Source organism: Xenopus laevis, chromosome 2S (genome assembly GCF_017654675.1).
Source record: "Xenopus laevis strain J_2021 chromosome 2S, Xenopus_laevis_v10.1, whole genome shotgun sequence".
Classification (NCBI taxonomy): Eukaryota; Metazoa; Chordata; class Amphibia; order Anura; family Pipidae; genus Xenopus; species Xenopus laevis.
In genome coordinates this window covers 36,561,308-36,580,566 of record NC_054374.1, presented here as the reverse complement: position 1 = coordinate 36,580,566, position 19,259 = coordinate 36,561,308, and the positions used below count along the sequence as shown (strand labels likewise).

At 41.6% G+C, this 19,259-nt stretch overlaps 1 protein-coding gene across 2 annotated transcripts in view; it reads right to left on the bottom strand.

The window, feature by feature from the left end:
• Positions 1–1,239: 1,239 nt before the first annotated feature.
• Positions 1,240–19,259, bottom strand: part of myo1c.S (myosin IC S homeolog) — a 108,875-nt gene continuing 90,855 nt past the window's right edge. For both annotated transcript variants that reach the window (NM_001089984.1, XM_018248156.2), the window contains 12 exon segments: positions 1,240–2,880; positions 3,175–3,274; positions 3,924–4,021; positions 6,401–6,471; positions 13,497–13,632; positions 13,833–13,888; positions 14,377–14,470; positions 16,001–16,084; positions 16,373–16,532; positions 17,464–17,548; positions 17,928–17,996; positions 19,021–19,097. In NM_001089984.1, the coding sequence (NP_001083453.1) occupies positions 2,854–2,880; positions 3,175–3,274; positions 3,924–4,021; positions 6,401–6,471; positions 13,497–13,632; positions 13,833–13,888; positions 14,377–14,470; positions 16,001–16,084; positions 16,373–16,532; positions 17,464–17,548; positions 17,928–17,996; positions 19,021–19,097 (1,057 nt within the window). In that variant the 3' untranslated portion in view covers positions 1,240–2,853.

The following is a 19,259-nucleotide window of genomic DNA, read 5'->3' as shown; positions in this document are numbered from 1 at the left end:
ATAGCGGCCAGCGAACACGGACTAGGGGTAGGCAGAAGATGCTTAATAGGTACCTGCTTCTTCTGCCAACCCCAAGTTCCAGCCCTGTCAGACACACCAGTAAACAAGCAACATCTTGGGCCTTAATTCAATAGAAAACTTGTGGGTGACATCAAAAATGCTGTTTCTGAGGCAAAACCAAGAAATTCTGAAGATTAATGAAGAAGAATTGTGGAATGTAACAGGTGCCAGAAGTTGGCGGACTCCATGCAACACAGATGTGCAGCAGTTCTCACAAACACGGCTTATACTTCAGTGATTCAAACGAAAGCAAAATCTTGACACATTTTTCAGTTTATAACACATACAGTATTTAATAAGTTTCTTCATGTTTTGGAACAGAATGTTCAGTGTTCCCAATGCATTTGCATGTATGGAAATAAAAGTTATTATAAGGATTGAGCTTTATTAAAGCTATTATAAGGATTTTGAGCTTTATTAAACACACTGCTGTTATCAACTGTATATCTTCACCATCCTCCTATTCTTCCAACAGAAGAGCCTTAACAGACCAGTTATAGCAGTGGCTGTTCAGTATTTCCCAAAAGTTCCTTTTAGGGCTGGGACACACTGGGCGATTTGGGGAGATTTAGTCGCCTGGCGACTAATCACCGCGACTTTCCACGACCAATCTTCCCCGTATGCCTCCCCTCGCTCTGCGCCTGGCTAAAATGAAAAATCGCCTGCGCTAATCACACGCGGCGATTCGTTTTCTCAAGTCATGAGGCAACTTCGGGCGACTTTGGAAAACGAATCACCGTGTGTGATTAGCGCCGGCGACTTTTCATTTTATCCAGGTGCAGAGTGAGGGGAGGCATTCGGGGAGAAAAGTCGCTGCGATTAGTCGCCAGGCGACTAAATCTCCCCAAATCGCCCAGTGTGTCCCAGCCCTTAGACTTGGGTTTTGCTGTGCTATATTATGTAAAAGGTGCTATTACATATTTAAATGAAAATTGATTGATTTACATCTCATAAACAGACTAATTTGGCCTGGTAACATATCTAAGGGAATGGCAAATGGCAGCACATAAAGGACTCTACAAAGACAGACTATAAACTAAATTACAAAACAACAAACGGTATTTGGAAAAAATAGATCACTGTTTGGGCACAAGGGGGGAAGCACAAAGAATGAAATATTAACTAGAAGTTGCAATTAGCAGACAGTAATCCCCAACCAATGGAAAGGCACAAAAGTGATTATCTGTAATAAAGCATTTTAATGAATGTTGATAAAACCTACTGACAAAGAAGACAATAAATCTGGATGGTACCAATTACATTTCTCAGTCCCTGGATCGGGTCTAAGCTGAAGAGAAAACAGCCGATAATTCTATTTACATCTACAACAAACTGATAACCAGTTACAGCAAAACACAGTTCTTAATATTTTCATTTTAAAGCTGATCTGGGGTTTGTTTTTTTTATCACCCCAGGTTTTTGTGTTTGTAGTGTCTTACATAGTATTAGGTTCAAGTAGGATTTAGAATGGATAATTTAGGCATAAAATAATCATAAATAAAAGCATTCTGAGCATTTGAAATGATTAAAAGTTACATTTTCTCTGGTGTTGCGTCTTTTCCTAGAGCACCAGTTGGCAGAGATTTTGGTTCACAAGCCCTTTTCATGTGCTTCATACAAAAGATGCCTTGAAATGGGGAATAGTGTGTTTAACAGAAATGTAAAAACTAAAAAAAACAAAATTACACAAACAAAAACTTGCATGACAGTGCATCTCAAAGCATACGTGGAATATTTATTCAATTGCCCAGTTCTACTTAGGACAGATGTTGCTCTGTAAAACTCCATGTCTTCTCTGCAAGCAACACATTTATTACATGCGAAAAAAACATCTCAATTACTGTGAAACAGGGGAAGCCCTGGCAGTTAGCAATAAATAGTGTTGCATAGAAACATTCCATGGAATCATCTGTTCTCCATATGGAACACCATATACAGTTCACTTATTAAGGCAAAGTTACACTTTCTTTGGGTCAGAATATTTACTATACAGACAGTTCTTTTAAAATTTCAGTAAAAAACAAATAGTTTAAGTGGCATGCCCTAAAAAAATGGAAAATGTATTTCACATCTTGCAATGACTAAATTGTACAATGCACTTGATATGGTGTTCCAAAATTTTTTGTTCATTTATTCGAACGTTAACTTAAATATGGCTTTTATCTGGATTTCCTAGTGAAACCATTAAAACATATAAGGCTTTTCTTAAAATTTACACTCTTTTTCCCTTTAATGTTATAAAAAATTCGGAGGAGTTGAAAGCTATACAATCCTATTATTATTCCTCCGCCTCTATAATAAACTGACAAAAACATGGATAGCATATATGGTTTTCTGTGCATTAGTGCAGAACCATCATTTCCATCAAACCTCCTAAATCTTAATTTTGCTGTAGGGCTCCGACAGCAAAAGAGCTATGGATTAATAGATTTCCATGCTACTTGACATATTTGTGTAAGCGGCTGGAATTCTTCTTTGCTGGTTAACCGCATTACACTTTGAGCAAGAGAATGTGAAAAGTCAGAAATAAGTCAACAGTAAGGAAGACTGTGCAAAAGCAGGTTATAGTTAAAAAATAAAAGTTTGATGTGACAAATATATATATATATATATATAAAATGATTCTGTCCTTAAAATGGCTTTAAGCAGCGCAGGTCTTTGGTAACTATAAAAATAAAAGCAGTCGGCATGTATTGCAATAAAGGAAGTACGGTCCAGCCAGTAGGAGATTGTATTCATGTTAAGCCATCTGATTGGCTGGAGACGGTATTCCAATTATGGTAACAATTTTCATCATCGTGAATTAAGCCTTGGAGCAACCTAGGGGAGAAAAATGAACAATAGGGAAGAATATTTAATAATTTGTTACTACATGTATTGAGCTGCCAGTTCAGTCCTGGGGGAAAGACAAGTTCCAGTTGGAAGATATTTATTCCTAAATCCCTCAAATTCAATCTCACAAAAATAATTTATGCGCTGTGGTTTTACAAAGTAGAAGATTGTAAGAAAAAATCCTGCTAATATAAAAGTGTTTGTTCATGTGTAAAACTAGTTGTTCTGTCTGGCTGATACTTAGATACTTGTATAAACATTAACATCAGTGGGAACTCTTACCACCGAGAGGTGCCCATTCTTTGCTTTGGCGACAAGTAACTCCGAGCCTGGTGTGAAGTCGATGATGCCTTCTTTACCATTTCCAACTATAAACTTGATGCTGTGCAGAAAAGATACAATATCACAATCACCAATCTTTAAAACAAAACTCATAAACATTCCCCATTTACTTTGCACAAGGTCAATTATCTTTTTTTTATTTTTTAACACAAAACATTTGGGCCCTTTGACAAAGGGAGTTTATGGAAATGTTTGCATAAATAATTATTAGGATTTTACAAAACTTTGTAAAACTTCTGTATGTGGTATTCTTGGTATAGCACACTAAGGGGCAGATTTATTAAGGGTCGAATAGTAAATTCGAATTTTCGAGTGTCAATTCACACATTAGAATTTTAATCCCCCAATTCTAATGTAAATTTGAATGTGAGATTTATCACACCTCGACCATGGAAACAGTCCTAATTTGAATATTCGCCACCTAAAACCTGCCGAGTTCATATACAAGTCAATTCGGGAAAAAAACTCGATTCATATGAATTGAATACGATTCGAATTTTCGGGTCGGAACCATTTGACATTCTAATGTTTTCTTAAATAACCTCCCAGTCTAATTGTGAGTATATTAGTATAAAAAAAAATTCACATGAATTTGAGATTCGACGTTTTATAAATGGGACTCTAAATATACACGTATAAAAACATTTTTTTTTTTTTTACAATCAAGAAAGAGAGAAGGTTGAACGTACCTGCCCTGAATGATGTTAATGTTATGGATTTTCTCAGCAGTTATGGCGATTTTCGTCAGGGTTTCAATGACATGATCACTCTGAAGCACTACATCTCCCTAAAAACCATAACAATGAAAAGGATATCTTAAGCCAAGAGCTAAGTTTGAATCAGATACCGGCTACCCTAAAGTTGAAGTGATGCCGTTATATTTAAAGTGGTATCTGTAGTAGATCTGTTGCATTCATTACACGTAGGTTCTGTTGGCCCTTTGCTTACCAACACCACTTATTTAGCCAAACTAGTGGATCTTTCCCCTTTCCCCAAGGCCAAACGATCAGATTACCATGACGGGAATAGAAGCCGATGGACAAGGACTGCATCAAGCAGCAGATAGAGCCTGCGATCAGGTGGGGAAATCAAAAATGCCAGATAAAGGTCAGGGAGGACCCTAGAATGGCCACATTTTCTAGCAGATTAGCTCCCGAATTGGTCTAAAAACCCGAGTATGCATCTTATGAACACCTTCAACTGAAAAGTGCAATTTCATGCTGGGAGTTATTGCACAAGACCACTGATTGAACTAAAAAATAACTTGCTTGAAAACATTGAAAAGTTAATGGATAGGTGATTTGTATTGTTTAATCCTTTCCCACAAAGCTACAACTCATAGCAAAATGTTTGAAATGGCCCATGTACTGTTGGTATATCCAAACTCTGGAACTGTCCCACTGAGGAGTGCACAAAGCAGTAGCTGTGACCATAGCTGCACTGTTGGCTCAGCTCAATCTAGTCAGTGGCTGACTCAAGATAATACAGTTTGGCGCCAGGGCCAGATGACATACACCCTAGGGTTCTAAGAGAGCTTAGTTCAGTTTCAGACCGGCCCCTATTTAAGATTTCCTCAGATTCGTTTACATCTGGTACGGTACCTATGGATTGGAGGAAAGCTGATGTCATCCCAATATTTAAAAGGGGATTACGATCTCAGCCTGGCAAGTATAGGCCAGTAAGTTTGACATCTGCTAAGGGAACACATTCAAAATGTTGTTCTAGTGAATGGCATTATGACCAATAATCAGCATGGCTTTCAGATTGCTTTTTATGATGAGGTAAGTAAGATGGTGGACGGGGGGGGGGGGGAGTACATGTGATCTATTTGGATTTTGCCAAAGTGTGATACCGTGCCCCACAAATGACACACATAATGAAGTCGTTTGCACATGTATAAAAAACTGGCTACAGGATCGGGTACAGAGGGTGGTTAATGGTACATTCTCTACTTGAAATAAGGTTCAAGTAGAAGTTGAAATAAGGGCTCGGTATTGGGTCCACTTTTATTTAACTTGTTCACAAATGACTTGGGGGAGGGTATTGTAAGTAATGTATCAGTGTTTGCAGATGACACAAAACTATCCAGCCCAATTAATTCCATCCAGGATCTGGCATCCTTGCAACATGATCTTGACAAACTGGCAATCTGGGCAGCTAAGTGGCAAATGAGATTCAATGTTAATAATGTAAATTCATGCACCATATACTCTTAATGGCACTGCACTAGGCAAATCTATAATGGAAAAGGGCATTAGAGTCCTTGTAGATGATAAACTTGGCTGTGGCAAGCAATGTCAGTCAGCAGCATCAAGGGCAAATAAAGTCTTGAGCTGTATTAAAAGGGCAAATACTCAGGGGAGGAGGGGTTTATTCTTCCACTGTACAGAGTGCTGGTAAGGCCCCATCTAGAATATGCAGTATAGTTTTGGTCTCCATCACTCAAACAGGACATTATTGTATTAAGAGGGGGTGCAGAGAAAGACAACTAAGCTGGTAAAAGATATGGAAAATCTTAGCTATGAGGAAAGACTGGCCAAGTTGGGGTTGTTCACTCTGCAGAAGAGGTGCTTATGGGGTGGTATGATAACTATGTATAAATATATATGGGATCATATAATAATCTCTCTAATGCTTTATTTACCAGTAGGTCCTTCCAGGTGACACAAGGTCACCAATTCTGATTAAAAGAAAAGAGGTTCCGTCTAAATATTTGGAATGAGTTTTTAACAGTGAGCTGTGAAGATGTGGAATTCTCTCGCCGAATCAGTCGTACAGGCTGATACATTAGATAGCTTTAAGAAGGGGTTGGATGGCTTTTTAGGAAGGGAGGGAATACAGGGTTATGGAAGAAAGCTCATAGTAAAAGTTCATCTAGGGACTAGTCCGATTGCCATCTTGGAGCCAGAAAGGATTTTTTTCCCTTTTGAGGCTTCAAATGTTTTTTATTTTTGCCTTTCTCTGGATCAACTATCATTTAGGAAGGTTATATATAGACTTAAAAGTTTGCACTTGATTGACATGCGTTTTTTCTCCAACTTAACTTACTATGTTAGCTAACCTATTAGAATTTGTGTGCATTTAGAAGATTTCATGTTACTTTGGTGGGGCACATTCAAAAGTGCACAGGCAAAAAGTATCAGAAGGACAGATTTTGGTGACTTACCTTTTGCTTGTTATCTTCACATTTCACATGGAGCACAAAAAGGTTGTCACTTAAACTGCTGACTGAGATACCTGCAGAACAGAGAACAGACCCAGTGACTGTCTTTTCTAGTGTTCATGGCTATATGTTTCCTTTCCTACAAACAAAAGTACTCCTGTTTTGCATTATTACAGACATTCTAAATATACAAAAGGATCAGAAACACTGCCCCATAAGACAAATCAAATTAAATTAAAGGCTTGTTAATATTTGCTATGCTGTTATGCTGTGTTTTCTTTTCTTGCAAACAAATGGCAATATTAATTGAGCTGGGATTCAGAGTTTGATTCACACGTGAGCACCATCTGTAAGGAGTTTGTATGTTCTACCTGTGTCACCTTCATACCAGGAAATAAGTAAATAATAAAATAAAGCCAACCCTCCCCGAACCATAGGGATTACCACAGTATTGGGCCTAGTAAAAATCTTTCTCCTTCCATGTCACAAGAGAAACCACGCCCTAAAAATTAACAGAGCACTCAAAATTTGGATGGAAGGAAAAGATGCTGCATATTATAAAGTGTGTATATCAGCCTCACCATCAAGGCTTGGTATAATCAAAATTTTCTTCGTAAGCAGTAAAAGGAGATTTTGTGTACTCACCGTTAAATCTCTTTCTCTTCAGTCGCTTGGGGGACACAGAGACAGTGGGGTATAGCTGGAACCACTAGGAGGCAGGACACAATAAAAAAATAGAAACTTGACCCCTCCTCCTCCTGCTATACCCCTCCTCTGTAGGCAGAGACACTCAGTTCGTACCAAAGGAGAAACAGGAGGTTATCAATAATCAACAGAAAATCCGATAACTAATTACAAGAAGAACAGTCTGAAGCCAAGAGAAGGCCTCTATTCAGGGAGGGAAGCCCTGTGTCCCCCAAGCGACTGAAGAGAAAGAGATTTAACGGTGAGTACACAAAATCTCCTTTTCTCTAGGTCTGCTTGGGGGACACAGAGACAGTGGGGACGTACCAAAGCTGTCCCCTGAATCTAGGGCGGGAAGTAGAGGCCTACGTGGAACCAGCCACTGCAGCCTGAAGTACCTTCCTGCCATAGTGGGTGTCAGATGCCACAAGGTGCCAAACTGGTAAAATTTGGCAAAAGTATGGATTGAAGTCCACGTTGCAGCCTTGTTCCGCTGAGGCTTATTTTCGAAAAGCCCTCTGGCGGAATGTGCCCTGATTGATCTGGGGGAACCTGACCCTGTGATGAATAGGATCTCTGGATGGCCTGCTGTATCCATCAGGATATGGTGGTCTAAGGACAAGGATTCCGATAGACGGATGTCCTCGACCCGGTGCAGGTAAAACTTGAGGGCCCTAACGGGGTCGAGGGTGTGCAGTGCTGCTTCCTTCGCATTGGAAAGGGATGGGCAGAGGGTAGGAATCGTAATTTCCTGGTTGAGGTGGAAAGTGGAAACCACCTTGGGAAGAAAAGAGGGAGAAGTATGAAGTACTGCCCTGTCGTTGTGGAAGGTCAACAGAGGAGACCTACAGGATTGGGCAGAGATCTCAGATACTCTCCGTGCTGAGGCAATAGCCAGCAGAAAAAACTGTTTTCCATGTGAGCCACTGAAGTGGAATAGAATCCATGGGTTTAAAGGGAGCGTGTTGCAGGGCACGTAGGACTAGGGTTAAGTCCCAATTTGGCACCGGTGAAAGTACAGGGCACTTTATGTGGGCCATTCCCTGAAGAAAAATCCTTACATCTGGGAACAAGGCGAGAGGTCTTTGGAACAGGATGGAAGTGCCGAAAACTGAGATTTCAGTGATCCGAGGGACATGTGCAGGGACAGTCCCTCCTGTATAAGGCCAGAAGGAGTGGAGTGGAAAACTTCAGTGAATTGAAACCATTACATTGGCACCACCAATGGAAAGTGAACCAGACCCAATGGTACGTCTTGGCGGAGACCGGTTTGCGGGCTGCACGCATGGTAGAATGACAGTGTCAGAGAACCCCTTCTGTCTTAGGATCGCAGTTTCAGTAGCCACGCCATCAAATTGAGGGTGGCAGGACAGTGGTGAAGGATTGGACCCTGAGAGAGAAGGTCCAGGATGAGAGGCCAAGGTTCCTCTACTGAGAGATGTACTAGATCCTAGACCCAGGATCTACGGGGCCATGTTGGAGCTATGAGGATGAGAGTATGAGTTCTCTCTGAAGTTTCTTGATCTTTCTTGGAATGAACGCAAGATGGAAGTCCCAGGGAGAGGTGAGGGCGTCTGCCGCCAGAGGGTCCCTGGACCTTGCAAAGTAGAGAGGAACTTTACGATTGTGATCGACCTCTGGCGTCCCCCATCTTTGAGTGATCTTGTGGAAGATGTTGTCCTTTACAGGCCATTTGCAAGGATCTAGGGATGTCTGCTGAGATAATCTGCTTCCCAGTTTAAGAGACCTGGAATGAAGATGGCTGACAGGCGAGTCGGATTGCCTGTATCTCAAGAAGGTTGATGTGAAGACATTGTTCCGATAGAGACCAGCGACCCTGCGCTGACCGACCCTCTGCACTGCTCCCCAACCGGAGAGGCTTGCATCTGTGGTGAGCAGTCACCATTGTGGATCCCCTAGGGGTCTGCCCCTGGTCAGGTGACTGGTTTGCATCAACCAGAGAAGAGAGACTCGAGTCATGCGGGATAAACGAAATTCCAGGAGAAGGGATTTGTGCCTCCAGGCCGCAAGAATATTCCACTGAAGCTCCCTGAGGTGACGTTGGGTGAAGGGAACTGATTCTATCATCGAAACCATGACTCCCAACACCTTCATGTAGAATCTTGCGGTGTGGGACTTCGAGAGGAGAGACCGCACGAGGGTCCGCAAATGCTGGACCTTGTCACTGGGAGAGTTTGTGTCTGGGTGTTGAACTGCATCCAGAGGAAGACCATGGATTGGCTTGGGGTTAACGAGGACTTGTCCAGGTTGATGAACCAACCAAACTCCTGTAATTGAACCATGGTGAAGTGCAACGCCTGCTGGGCCACTGCAAATTAAGGTGCCTTGATCAGGAGATTGTCCAGATAAGGAGTTATGGAGATCCCCCTGGTGCGGATTAGAGCAGTGGCCACCGACATAATCTTGGTAAAGACACGAGGGGCCGAGTTCAGGCCAAGGGGAAGGTCTGTGAGTTGGAAGTGGCGATTTTGGAAGGCAAATCGCAAGAATCTCTGATGGGGACAGAAAATTGGGGCCGCGATGACAGACCTGAGGGATTGCAACTTTAACCTTCGCGGTCGAATGAAAGTATAGAGTTCCTTGAGGTCCAGGATTGGCCGAACAGATCCATCCTTCTTGGGAACTACAAACAAGTTTGAGTAATAGCCTCGGAATCTCTCCTCAGTCGGAAAAGGGATGATGACCTCTGAACAGATAAGCTTGCCGATCGAGTCGTGCAGCGCCTGAGCCTTTTGATGCCCCTGAGGATATCTGGACATGAAGAACCGGTGGGGCGGGAGAGAAGCGAATTCTAGGTGGTAGCCCTGACTCACGACCTTGTGTACCCAGGCGTCTTGCGTCAGATTCTTCCAGGAGTCGGCAAACCTGCAAAGTCTCCCCCCCCCTACGGCTGAGTCGCTGAAGGGAAGAAGGGGTGAGTAATGCAGACGTGGACTTGCGGGACTGCCAGGATGGCCTGGACCTTCCACTGAAGCGTCCTCTGCAGGTGGTGGAGTGTCGTGAGAGACTTTTTTGAAGACAAGTCCGCAGTTTCATCCAGAGAGATCTGCGAACCGATACCGACAAGTCAAGTCGGCTAAAGTTCTGCTAATCACCTGTAGCGCATCGAGGGAGGCTTCACATAGGTAGTAAGCCTCCTTGATTTGCGAGGCCAAATGAGCGAGTTCTTCATGGGGGACCCTTGTGGCAATCGCTCGGCATAAGGCGTCTGACCAAGTTTGGACGGCTCTACTTACCCAAGCCGAGTCTAGGACAGGCCGAAGGGAGGTACCTGAAGCAGAGAAGAGGGAACTTAGAATGCCCTCAAGCTTCTTGTCCATGGAGTACTTGAAGGAGGCTGCATCAGGAACTGGTAAAGCAGTGCCCTTAGATAGTCGAGAGACAGGCGCGTCCACTGAAGGTGGGGAGGTCCACTTTTCCGTTAGTTCCTGTGGAAAAGGATATAGTTTGAGAAAAACTGCGGTTAGCCTGGAAACATCCCTCTGGCTTGAACCATTCCTGTTGTATAATTTGCTCGAGTTGAGCATGAGAGAGGAAAGGAATGTGAGGACCTGCTGACCTGCTGCGGCGCTTAAACAAGGAGGTACTGCAACTAGGTTCAGGCTCCTTTAAGTGAAGGGTCTCCAATACTGAAATGAGGGAATCAATGGCCTCGGAGGAGAGTTTGGGGGGATTCCCCTTACTCTGGGTCGGAACTGTGAGATAGTTCACCATCAAGACAGAGCCGGATCCTCCTCGGAGTCAGGCGGCAGGGATGAAGTAGTGATGGACTCCGGCTCACATTCATCCTCGGAAGGAGAGGGGGCTCTACATTTTGGAGGCTTAGGCCGAGGCTTATCTAGCCACGGGACTCCACCAATTTAGGAATGCCGGCGGCAAGCTTAGATGCCCATTCTGGGGGAGGCTGGGGGTCCAGGGGGGTGGAGTCCCGGGGCTGGCCTGATGGGTCCCCATGGGAGGCTTGGCTTACCTGAGGACGGAGTTCTGATGTTTCCGAAACTGCCTCAGGTGGCTTGCATGTGGAACACAGAGGGTCCTTGTGACCAGATGCGGCATTTGGCACAAGCTAAATACTTAACCGATGAAGTAGTTGCTGGCCTGGAAAAAAGGTTATCACCTGTACCTTCAGACATGGTGTACACAAGCTGTTCCTGTAAGAGAGGAATTAAGTTAACAATATATATAATGTAGGATATATATATAACTGAAAATGCCTCCCCAGGGTACTGCTGGGAGTAAAGCCTTGGAGGGGAGTAAAGGCTGATAAGGCAGTAATTACAAAGCCTGCTGCCCTGTGGCATTAGCTAAAAACCCCACTGTGTCAGAAGTACTGCCCTGTTGTGTTCTTAGTATAAACAGGGGGGGGGCTGCGCTGCAGAGAAGCTGGGAAAAAGTTCTGCCCAGTGTGGTGAGTCTGCTAGTAATGGAACCTACTCCAGAATCAATGGGAAGTAGCTGCCTGGGCGCACAATGGAGAGTGCCAAGAATGGCCCCTCCCCTAGCAGTGACATATGGTGCAGACGCACACCTTAGAAAACTGGTGCATAAGGCACTGGCGCGCACTTTTTGGGTTGCACACAGGGTGCACATACAGTAAGTGCAAAATCTGCCCCAGCTGTTGCCTCCCCAGGTAGAGTGAAAGACAGCCTTGGTGAAGTCTCTTGTAAAATAGTGGTGCGCAACTGGTGTTAAGCCCACAATAACTCTCTTGCGCTGCTGACAGTGAGGACAGTAGAAAAACATAAGTGTCATTCCCATTCTGGACAATTTGTAGAGATGATTTGGCAGCTGTGCTCTCAATCTCAGTAAGCCACACCCGCTCCAGGTGTAGGAAATTAACCAATTAGTTAGAGTACTGAGAGAAAGCAGGTGAAAAGGCAGACCTTGCTGCTAGGTGCTCTTTATTGCACACAACATGTTTCAGGCCAGAAGCCCTTTATCAAGTGCCTGTGTGTTTGCTGGAGGCTGATTAACATACTGCCTGGGTCTGAACTAGTGACCTGCAGGTTGTAGCAAAGTCTCCTATACTGCTGTGCAAGGCAGATGGTTTGTGCAGGGGGGAGGGGGGCTCAGAGAGTGAATAGGCTGCTATTAAGGATATATGCTTACCTTAAATGAGCCACGGCAGGAGTTCCCAGACTGTAGTGTAGGGATCCTTGGGGCATATAAGGAGGATTGAGCCACAGGATGAACCTGGCTATACCTCAGCCCTGTGTCCCGGCCAGCGCATCCTCTCTGTATGTCAGAGGGAGGGAATCAATGCTGGATGGTCAGTGCACAGCACAAGAGACCCCGGTGACATCCTCAAGTAATGGATCAGACTACTCAGTGTAGCTGTCCAGCTCCATATCCATATGTGAAGGAATTGTAATGAAATAAAAATAAAAATAAAAATAAATAGTAAAATACTCCTGAATGCAGGAGACGGTCCTAACCTCCTGAGGACACAACGAAACTGAGTGTCTCTGCCTACAGAGGAGGGGTATAGCAGGAGGAGGAGGGGTCAAGTTTCTATTTTTTTATTGTGTCCTGCCTCCTAGTGGTTCCAGCTATACCCCACTGTCTCTGTGTCCCCCAAGCAGACCTAGAGAAAAGCACATTTTCCTTTCCATTTTATCATTTCACTTTTGCACCTTCTGCCTTATGAGGAAGAATAAAGAGGCTAACAGAGGGTGGAACCTACTCTTTCTAAGTTTTGGCTCTCAGTTTTGCCTGCTCCCTTTTAGGAAATTATACTTGATTGCCTGCTCTTGACTGGAAACTGAAGCTGGAGGCTAGGATAAGAATGTCAGAGAAGAATGACATGGACCCAGCAGTATATTCCCCTGTTTTACCCAGTGTCTTTAGGAATAGATGATACTTGTTGATATAAACAGTTTATGCTCTAGAATTCTAGGGCTAGGTGTTATGTACAGAGTATTATACAATCATTCACTAGATAGATAGATAGATAAAGATGAAGTGTTAACTGTATCCCCGATTGCTTATATAGCATTTTTCTCTCTATCATACAACCAAGGCAGCAAGCTCAGAAGGTCTGGAGACCAGCTGATAATATCAAATAGCACTAGGAACTGAGGCAAATCACCCACAGATGGAAACCACCACTAAAACAAATGAGCCAAAAAAAAAAAAAAAACACACTGAAGTGTCTAGTATTGTGAACATGGCGAGGGCCTAGTTTTAGGCAAAAGAAAGAAAAATATCACAGAAATAAAATTAAAAAGGCTGAATGATTTGTAGGAAAGGAGAATTAAAATAAATTAAAAAAAGAAAGATGGCTAGAGGAAGCAGTATACAGAAAGCACCCTTACTGATAACCAACAGCATTTTCCATACCATTTCAGGCTTAACTGCATGATCAAGATTCAGGTAATGGGACAGAAATGCATACCAGTCAGATTGGCATAATCAATCCTCTGCTTGAGTTTGGCTTCTTCCACAATGTAGGCAGTATTGTGTGTGAGCAGCAGTTGTCTCCGCCGTGGCTTATACCCTTTACGGTCGTACTTGACCACAGGCACAGCATACTGAAAAGGTAAAAATTGTTACTCCGTGTAATAACCAGATTTAATAACCACATATGTAAATCTCTTCATGACAAGCAATGCAAGGTGTGCAGAACTGTGATTTTTCTCCCACCTTCACCATTGACAAGCAACACAGCCAAAACCAGTGATGTCACACATGCAAAATTATAAGACAAATAAATAGAAAAAAGGAAGCTTACTGTTAGAGCTTGGTTTTCCATATTTTGAAGAATTTTTGTATTTATTTCTCCATTACCTTCAAACAAAAAGTAAAAACAGAGTAAGAGTTGTTAGAAACAAAAGTATACCTAGTATAGTAGATTTGAAGTGTTGGAAAATAACTGCAAAGACCCTGCACTGAAATTTATAAATTTATTAAAAAGAGCAATATGCAACTACAAAGACAAACTGCACAGACTCAGGCATAATGCTACATTATTCAAGCAACTTGTATCTATAGTGGTAGACAACAAATTGCTTTTAAGAAGAAAGTATTCTGGGTTGGCACCTAATTTAAAACTAGCAGAGGAAAATCTGGTTTCCGGTCTTCCATCTCTTTGCTGTGTTAGCTGACCAGCTGATCTCATGCCTGTAAGTGCGCGCACACACACACACACACACACACACACACACACACACACACAGAGTGGAAGGCAGCAGATTAGCTTTACTCTTACTTATGGCGTATATACACCAGAGGAGAAAATGACCCGTCTGCCATTAGCCTAATGGTGTTACACTTACCAAGCCTGGTGTTGATAAACAGTCTTGGAACACTTTGAGGGTAGTTGTCTTTTTTATCCTTAAAAATTTCACTAGCAACAACTTTTTGTTCCAACTGCAGAGAGAGAGAGAGAGAGAGAATAACAGTTAATGTATAGTAGTGTGGAACCCAGATGAATATGCCTTTTATATGACAAGAATAAAAAAAAAAACACACAACAAATTCCATGAAAATACTGCAGAGACAATACTTTTTTCTTTATTCATGTCAGACTTTATCCTTAGCCCATAACAGGCCACATTAGCTTTTTATACAAAATGAAGACTATGGAAGTTTGCAGCCAACAAGCCACAGACAGTGTTTGCTTGCAGTTTCTTTCATATTCAAAAGGTAAAATGACTACACAGTTAAACCCCCATTTAGGTTTTTTTAAGGTACCAGAAAAAAAATGGTACAAAATCCGAGAAATGTGCTCACTGTTAAATCGCTTTCTCTTCCATCAGCTGCTGGACACAGGAGCCATGGTGAATAACTTGGACCATTAGGAGGCAGGACACTAAGAGAGAAAACTCCTCCCTCTCTAGGCTCTACTCTTGCAACCCCCCTAGAGGACTCTGTTTTGTCTAATGAAGAAGTGAACGGATGTCTAACTTAACTCTAATTATATACAGTAAAGCCGTAACCAGGACTGAATGCATGCACAATGGTCACTTTCAGGGATGGATATACTGTGTCTCTCAACTGATTGAAGAGAAAGATTTAGGCCAGAGACACAAGGTCAGATTTGGGGAGATTAATTGCCCGGCGACAAATCCCCTCTTCTTCGGGGAGACTAATCTCCCCGAACTGTCCCCCCTGTTCCATTCTTGCCGGCGGGATGCCTCACCAGGAAACTTCGGCCGACTTCGGAAAATAAATCGCAATTTCCATTGTAGCCGGTGGGAAGGCAGTTAGGGGGAGATAAGTCGCCCCGAAGAAGAGAAGATTTGTCGACTTATCTCCCCGAATCTGACGGCGTGTCTGTGTCCTTAACTGTGAGTAACAAAATCTCTTGAAAAATTAGTCCTCTAGCGTGCTGCAAGGGGTATAGCCTAGAGAGGGAGGCGTTTTCTGTCTTCTTCTAGTGTCCTGCCTCCTAGTGGTTCAAGTTACACCCCGACTTCTGTGTCAATTGTAAGAGAAAATTTAGTTTATCCTTATCTTATACCACAAACCTATTGGGTTTACATTTTTGACAGTTTAAAAAACAGAAATCTAAAACTGGCCACATAAGGTACCTGCCACACAATATTTGACCATTATGGTCATAATTATATTTTTAAACCATACAAATTGAATTGGAGTTTGCTAAGGCAGCCCCATTGTGCTGTGCTAGCATAACTTGCATTGGCACGAAGGTTAATGGCACATGAGTTGTTTTGTCTGCAGGTATATAAAAGCCAGCGAAAAAAGGCAATCCTCTGTCTTCTGCACCTGTCAGGGCAAACACAGAGTGGATATTGCAATACAAAGTATGTTTTGTGCCTGAATCCACAATGTGTGTGCTGATAGGCTGACTGCCTGCCTGTCAGTGCACATACATACAAGATGCGGAAGCCAGCAGCACGACAAAATACTGATGAAAATATATTGACGACAATATACCTGTTGTTTCATTTCAGGGCTGATTCTTTTGCAGTAAGCCCACACCATATTGTTCATGCACATTTCTCTCAAGAGCTCTGAAGCCTGCAGGAAACATACAATAGAACACAATTTCAGTATAATTTTGGTTATTACTTTAACGGTCATATTGTAGCAAGAAGATTGTATTCTAACCAAGTAAGGTACAAAGAAAAAAAATGCCCTAAATAAATGGTAAATATAAGTCAGCATGTCCAACCATGTGCAGGTTTTATGAATTTTAGAAAGCTTTCTAGAGGTACACAAATTATTTAGTAGCAGCTTGTGGCATGTGCAATGATCCTCACTTCCTACATCTGATACCCTGCTGTGTAAGTTGCTATCTGCACTCACCTCTTGTAGTGATGGGGGTGGCACAGGCCATGATTTATCCAACACACTTTTTGGCATATTACGCCTTAGATTCATCAAGAAAGAGTATCGGATATAATCCAGGAAGTACTCATTCTCTGGGCATCGGGGGTTGTTGCGGTAAATGAAACCCTTGACAAACCTATAGCATGAAAATTGGCATGTTATGTTACAGTACTATAACAACATGAAAATCAAACAACTCTGCATACCAAAATTCTAGTTTCTACCTCTGTGCCATCAGCATTTTTTTTTCCTGTTAAAGTGATTCCAGGTTCATATAGGCTCACTTAAAAAGCTTTATGGCAATAATCTGACACCTTGACAATCTTAAAGATCAATTACCTATTAAAAACTCCTTTTGTACCCTCTATGAATCTGAGCTGGACTGCACAGATCTCTTCAACAATAGCACTTTTATTAAACTGATTGTTATGGGTTATGGCATTTAAAAGGGTTGTTCACTTTGAGTTAATTTTAAGTATGATGTAGGGTGATATTCTATAATTTGCAATTGGTTCTCATTTTTTATTATTTGGGGTTTTTTGAGTGGAGTTATTTATCATTTTATTCAGCAGCAATTCAGTTTGCAAATTACCCCAGCAACCATGCACTGATTTGAATAAGAGGCTGGAATATGAATAGAAGAGGGCCTGAATAGAAAGCTAAGTAATAAAATGTAGCAATAACAATACATTTGTAGTTTTAAGGAGCACACGTTTTTTAGATGGGTAAGTGACCCCATTTACTGTTAGAAAGAATTAGAAGAAAAAAGCAAATTATTAAAAAAAAGAAAAACGAAGACCAATTGAAAAGTTGCTTAGAATTGGTTTTTCTATAACATACTAAAAGTTAACTTAAAATTTATTTTTCAAAATCAATAAAGAAAGATTTGGAAACTAAAAGTTAACTTAAAAGTGAACCACCCCTTTAATAAAATGTTTCCCAGTGCTAGTAGATGTGTTCAATAATGGGGGGCTAGTGCAAGGCAAGGTAAAAAAAAAAAAAAATGAAGAATTGATCATTTTCAATTTTACATTTAACGAACAGTCAAATAACAATCTTGCATTTACCTTCGAACGACATCCACAGCCCATCTTTTTTTGGCAGCTTTTTTGCGACCAATATTTCCTCTCCACCATGACTGGATATTAATTGCTTTAAAAAAAAAAAAAAAAAATAGATTAAAAATCAAATTAAGATGGAAGAGTCATTACTTACACGTGATGTACAAGTATAAAGGTACTGAAAGCTGTGGATCAATTACTCTGCAGGCACCAGGGCATGAGTTAGAAGGTTTTCCCTAAGGATAATTGTGCACAAATGGCCAATGACGGGAGGCCAGAAATGCACAGTCACTGGTATATCTAACGCAGAAGAAAGTAACACTTCCACTAATGTGAAAGTAATTAATATAATTATTTTAAATATATAAATACATTACTGTGATGCTTTTATTGATCTCAAACATAATACACAAAAAGAAAAACTATAAAAACACAAAATATTTAAAATTGTGATACTCAAGATCGCTCACCGGAATGTTTCATGTGTAAGAAATTCCTGCGCTGAACATACCCCTTCCATCTGGCTTGAAGAAAAGTTGCTAAAAAAAAACAAAAAAAAAACAATGTTATCTGATACCAGCAAACAAGAGAGAAGGGCAGAGGACATCAGAAGAAAATGTAGTGTCAGGATACAACTGTTTGAAGCGTGAAAGAGTGGGCATGACGTCAGACTCTTTAGAGGGATTCTGTCATGATTTTTATTGTGTCGTTTTTATTTCTGATTTACACTGTTTACACTGCAAATAATTCACTCTACAATATAAAATTTCAGTTTTAATTAGGTGTGTAGGCAGCCATCTCAGGTCATTTTGACTGATCATGTGCTTTCAGAAAGAGCCAGAGCGGGGAGGGAGAGGGGTGATATCACTCCAACTTGCAGTACAACAGTAACAAGTGACCGAAGTTTATCAGAGTCACATGACTGGGGCAGCTGGGAAATGGACAATATGTCTAGCCCCATGTTAGATTTCAAAATTAAATATAAAAAAAAATCTGTTTGCTCTTTTGAGAAACAAATTTGAGTGCAGAATTCTGCTGGAGCAGCACTATTAACGGATGTGTTTAAGCACTAGTATAAGGGAAGGGCAAGCCATGTCAAATGGCAGCTAACAAAACTGCCAATGCCACAAAAAAAAAATCAAAGTTAAAGACAGCCATTACTAAGCAACACAACAGAACTGAAAGAAAGCCTTTCCCGATCAATATGATAAATAGGATAAAATGGGAAGAATTTTTGAATGCAAATCCATATAAAAAGATCATGGAAAATAAAAGTTAGAGCAGAATATATAATATTATACAGCATTAAAGGAGAACTAACCTGACCACTCTAAACTTCCAGGCATTGTCCTCCTCCCCTCGATGTGTAGGCTTTGTATCATCAAAGAGACCCAAAGACTATACAAAGAGCCAGAGGGGTCTGAGTTTTTTTAAAGGTTTTTTTTCCTTACACTAAAGCACATCACGGGGAGGAAGAGGGGAGAGGGGCCATGCCTGGACGTTTAGGGGGGCTTTTGGTAGTGGGGGTTAAGTTCTCCTTTAGACACAAGGGAGAGAACATACCTATGCCTTGTTTCCGCTCTTCCAAAGCATCCTCTGTTGCAAACAGTGTTTTCGGAAAGCGAATAAAGATCTTTGTTCTTAAAGGAACAGAAAAATTAATTAGAATTACATGACAAAAGGTCAGAGAGAGAGAGAGACTTCTTCAATTGAAGAAGTCAGATGTACACCAGGATTTAAATTGTTAAAAAATCCACATTTTATTTAAATACTTTTAAAAACAGAACTGGTCGACGTTTCGG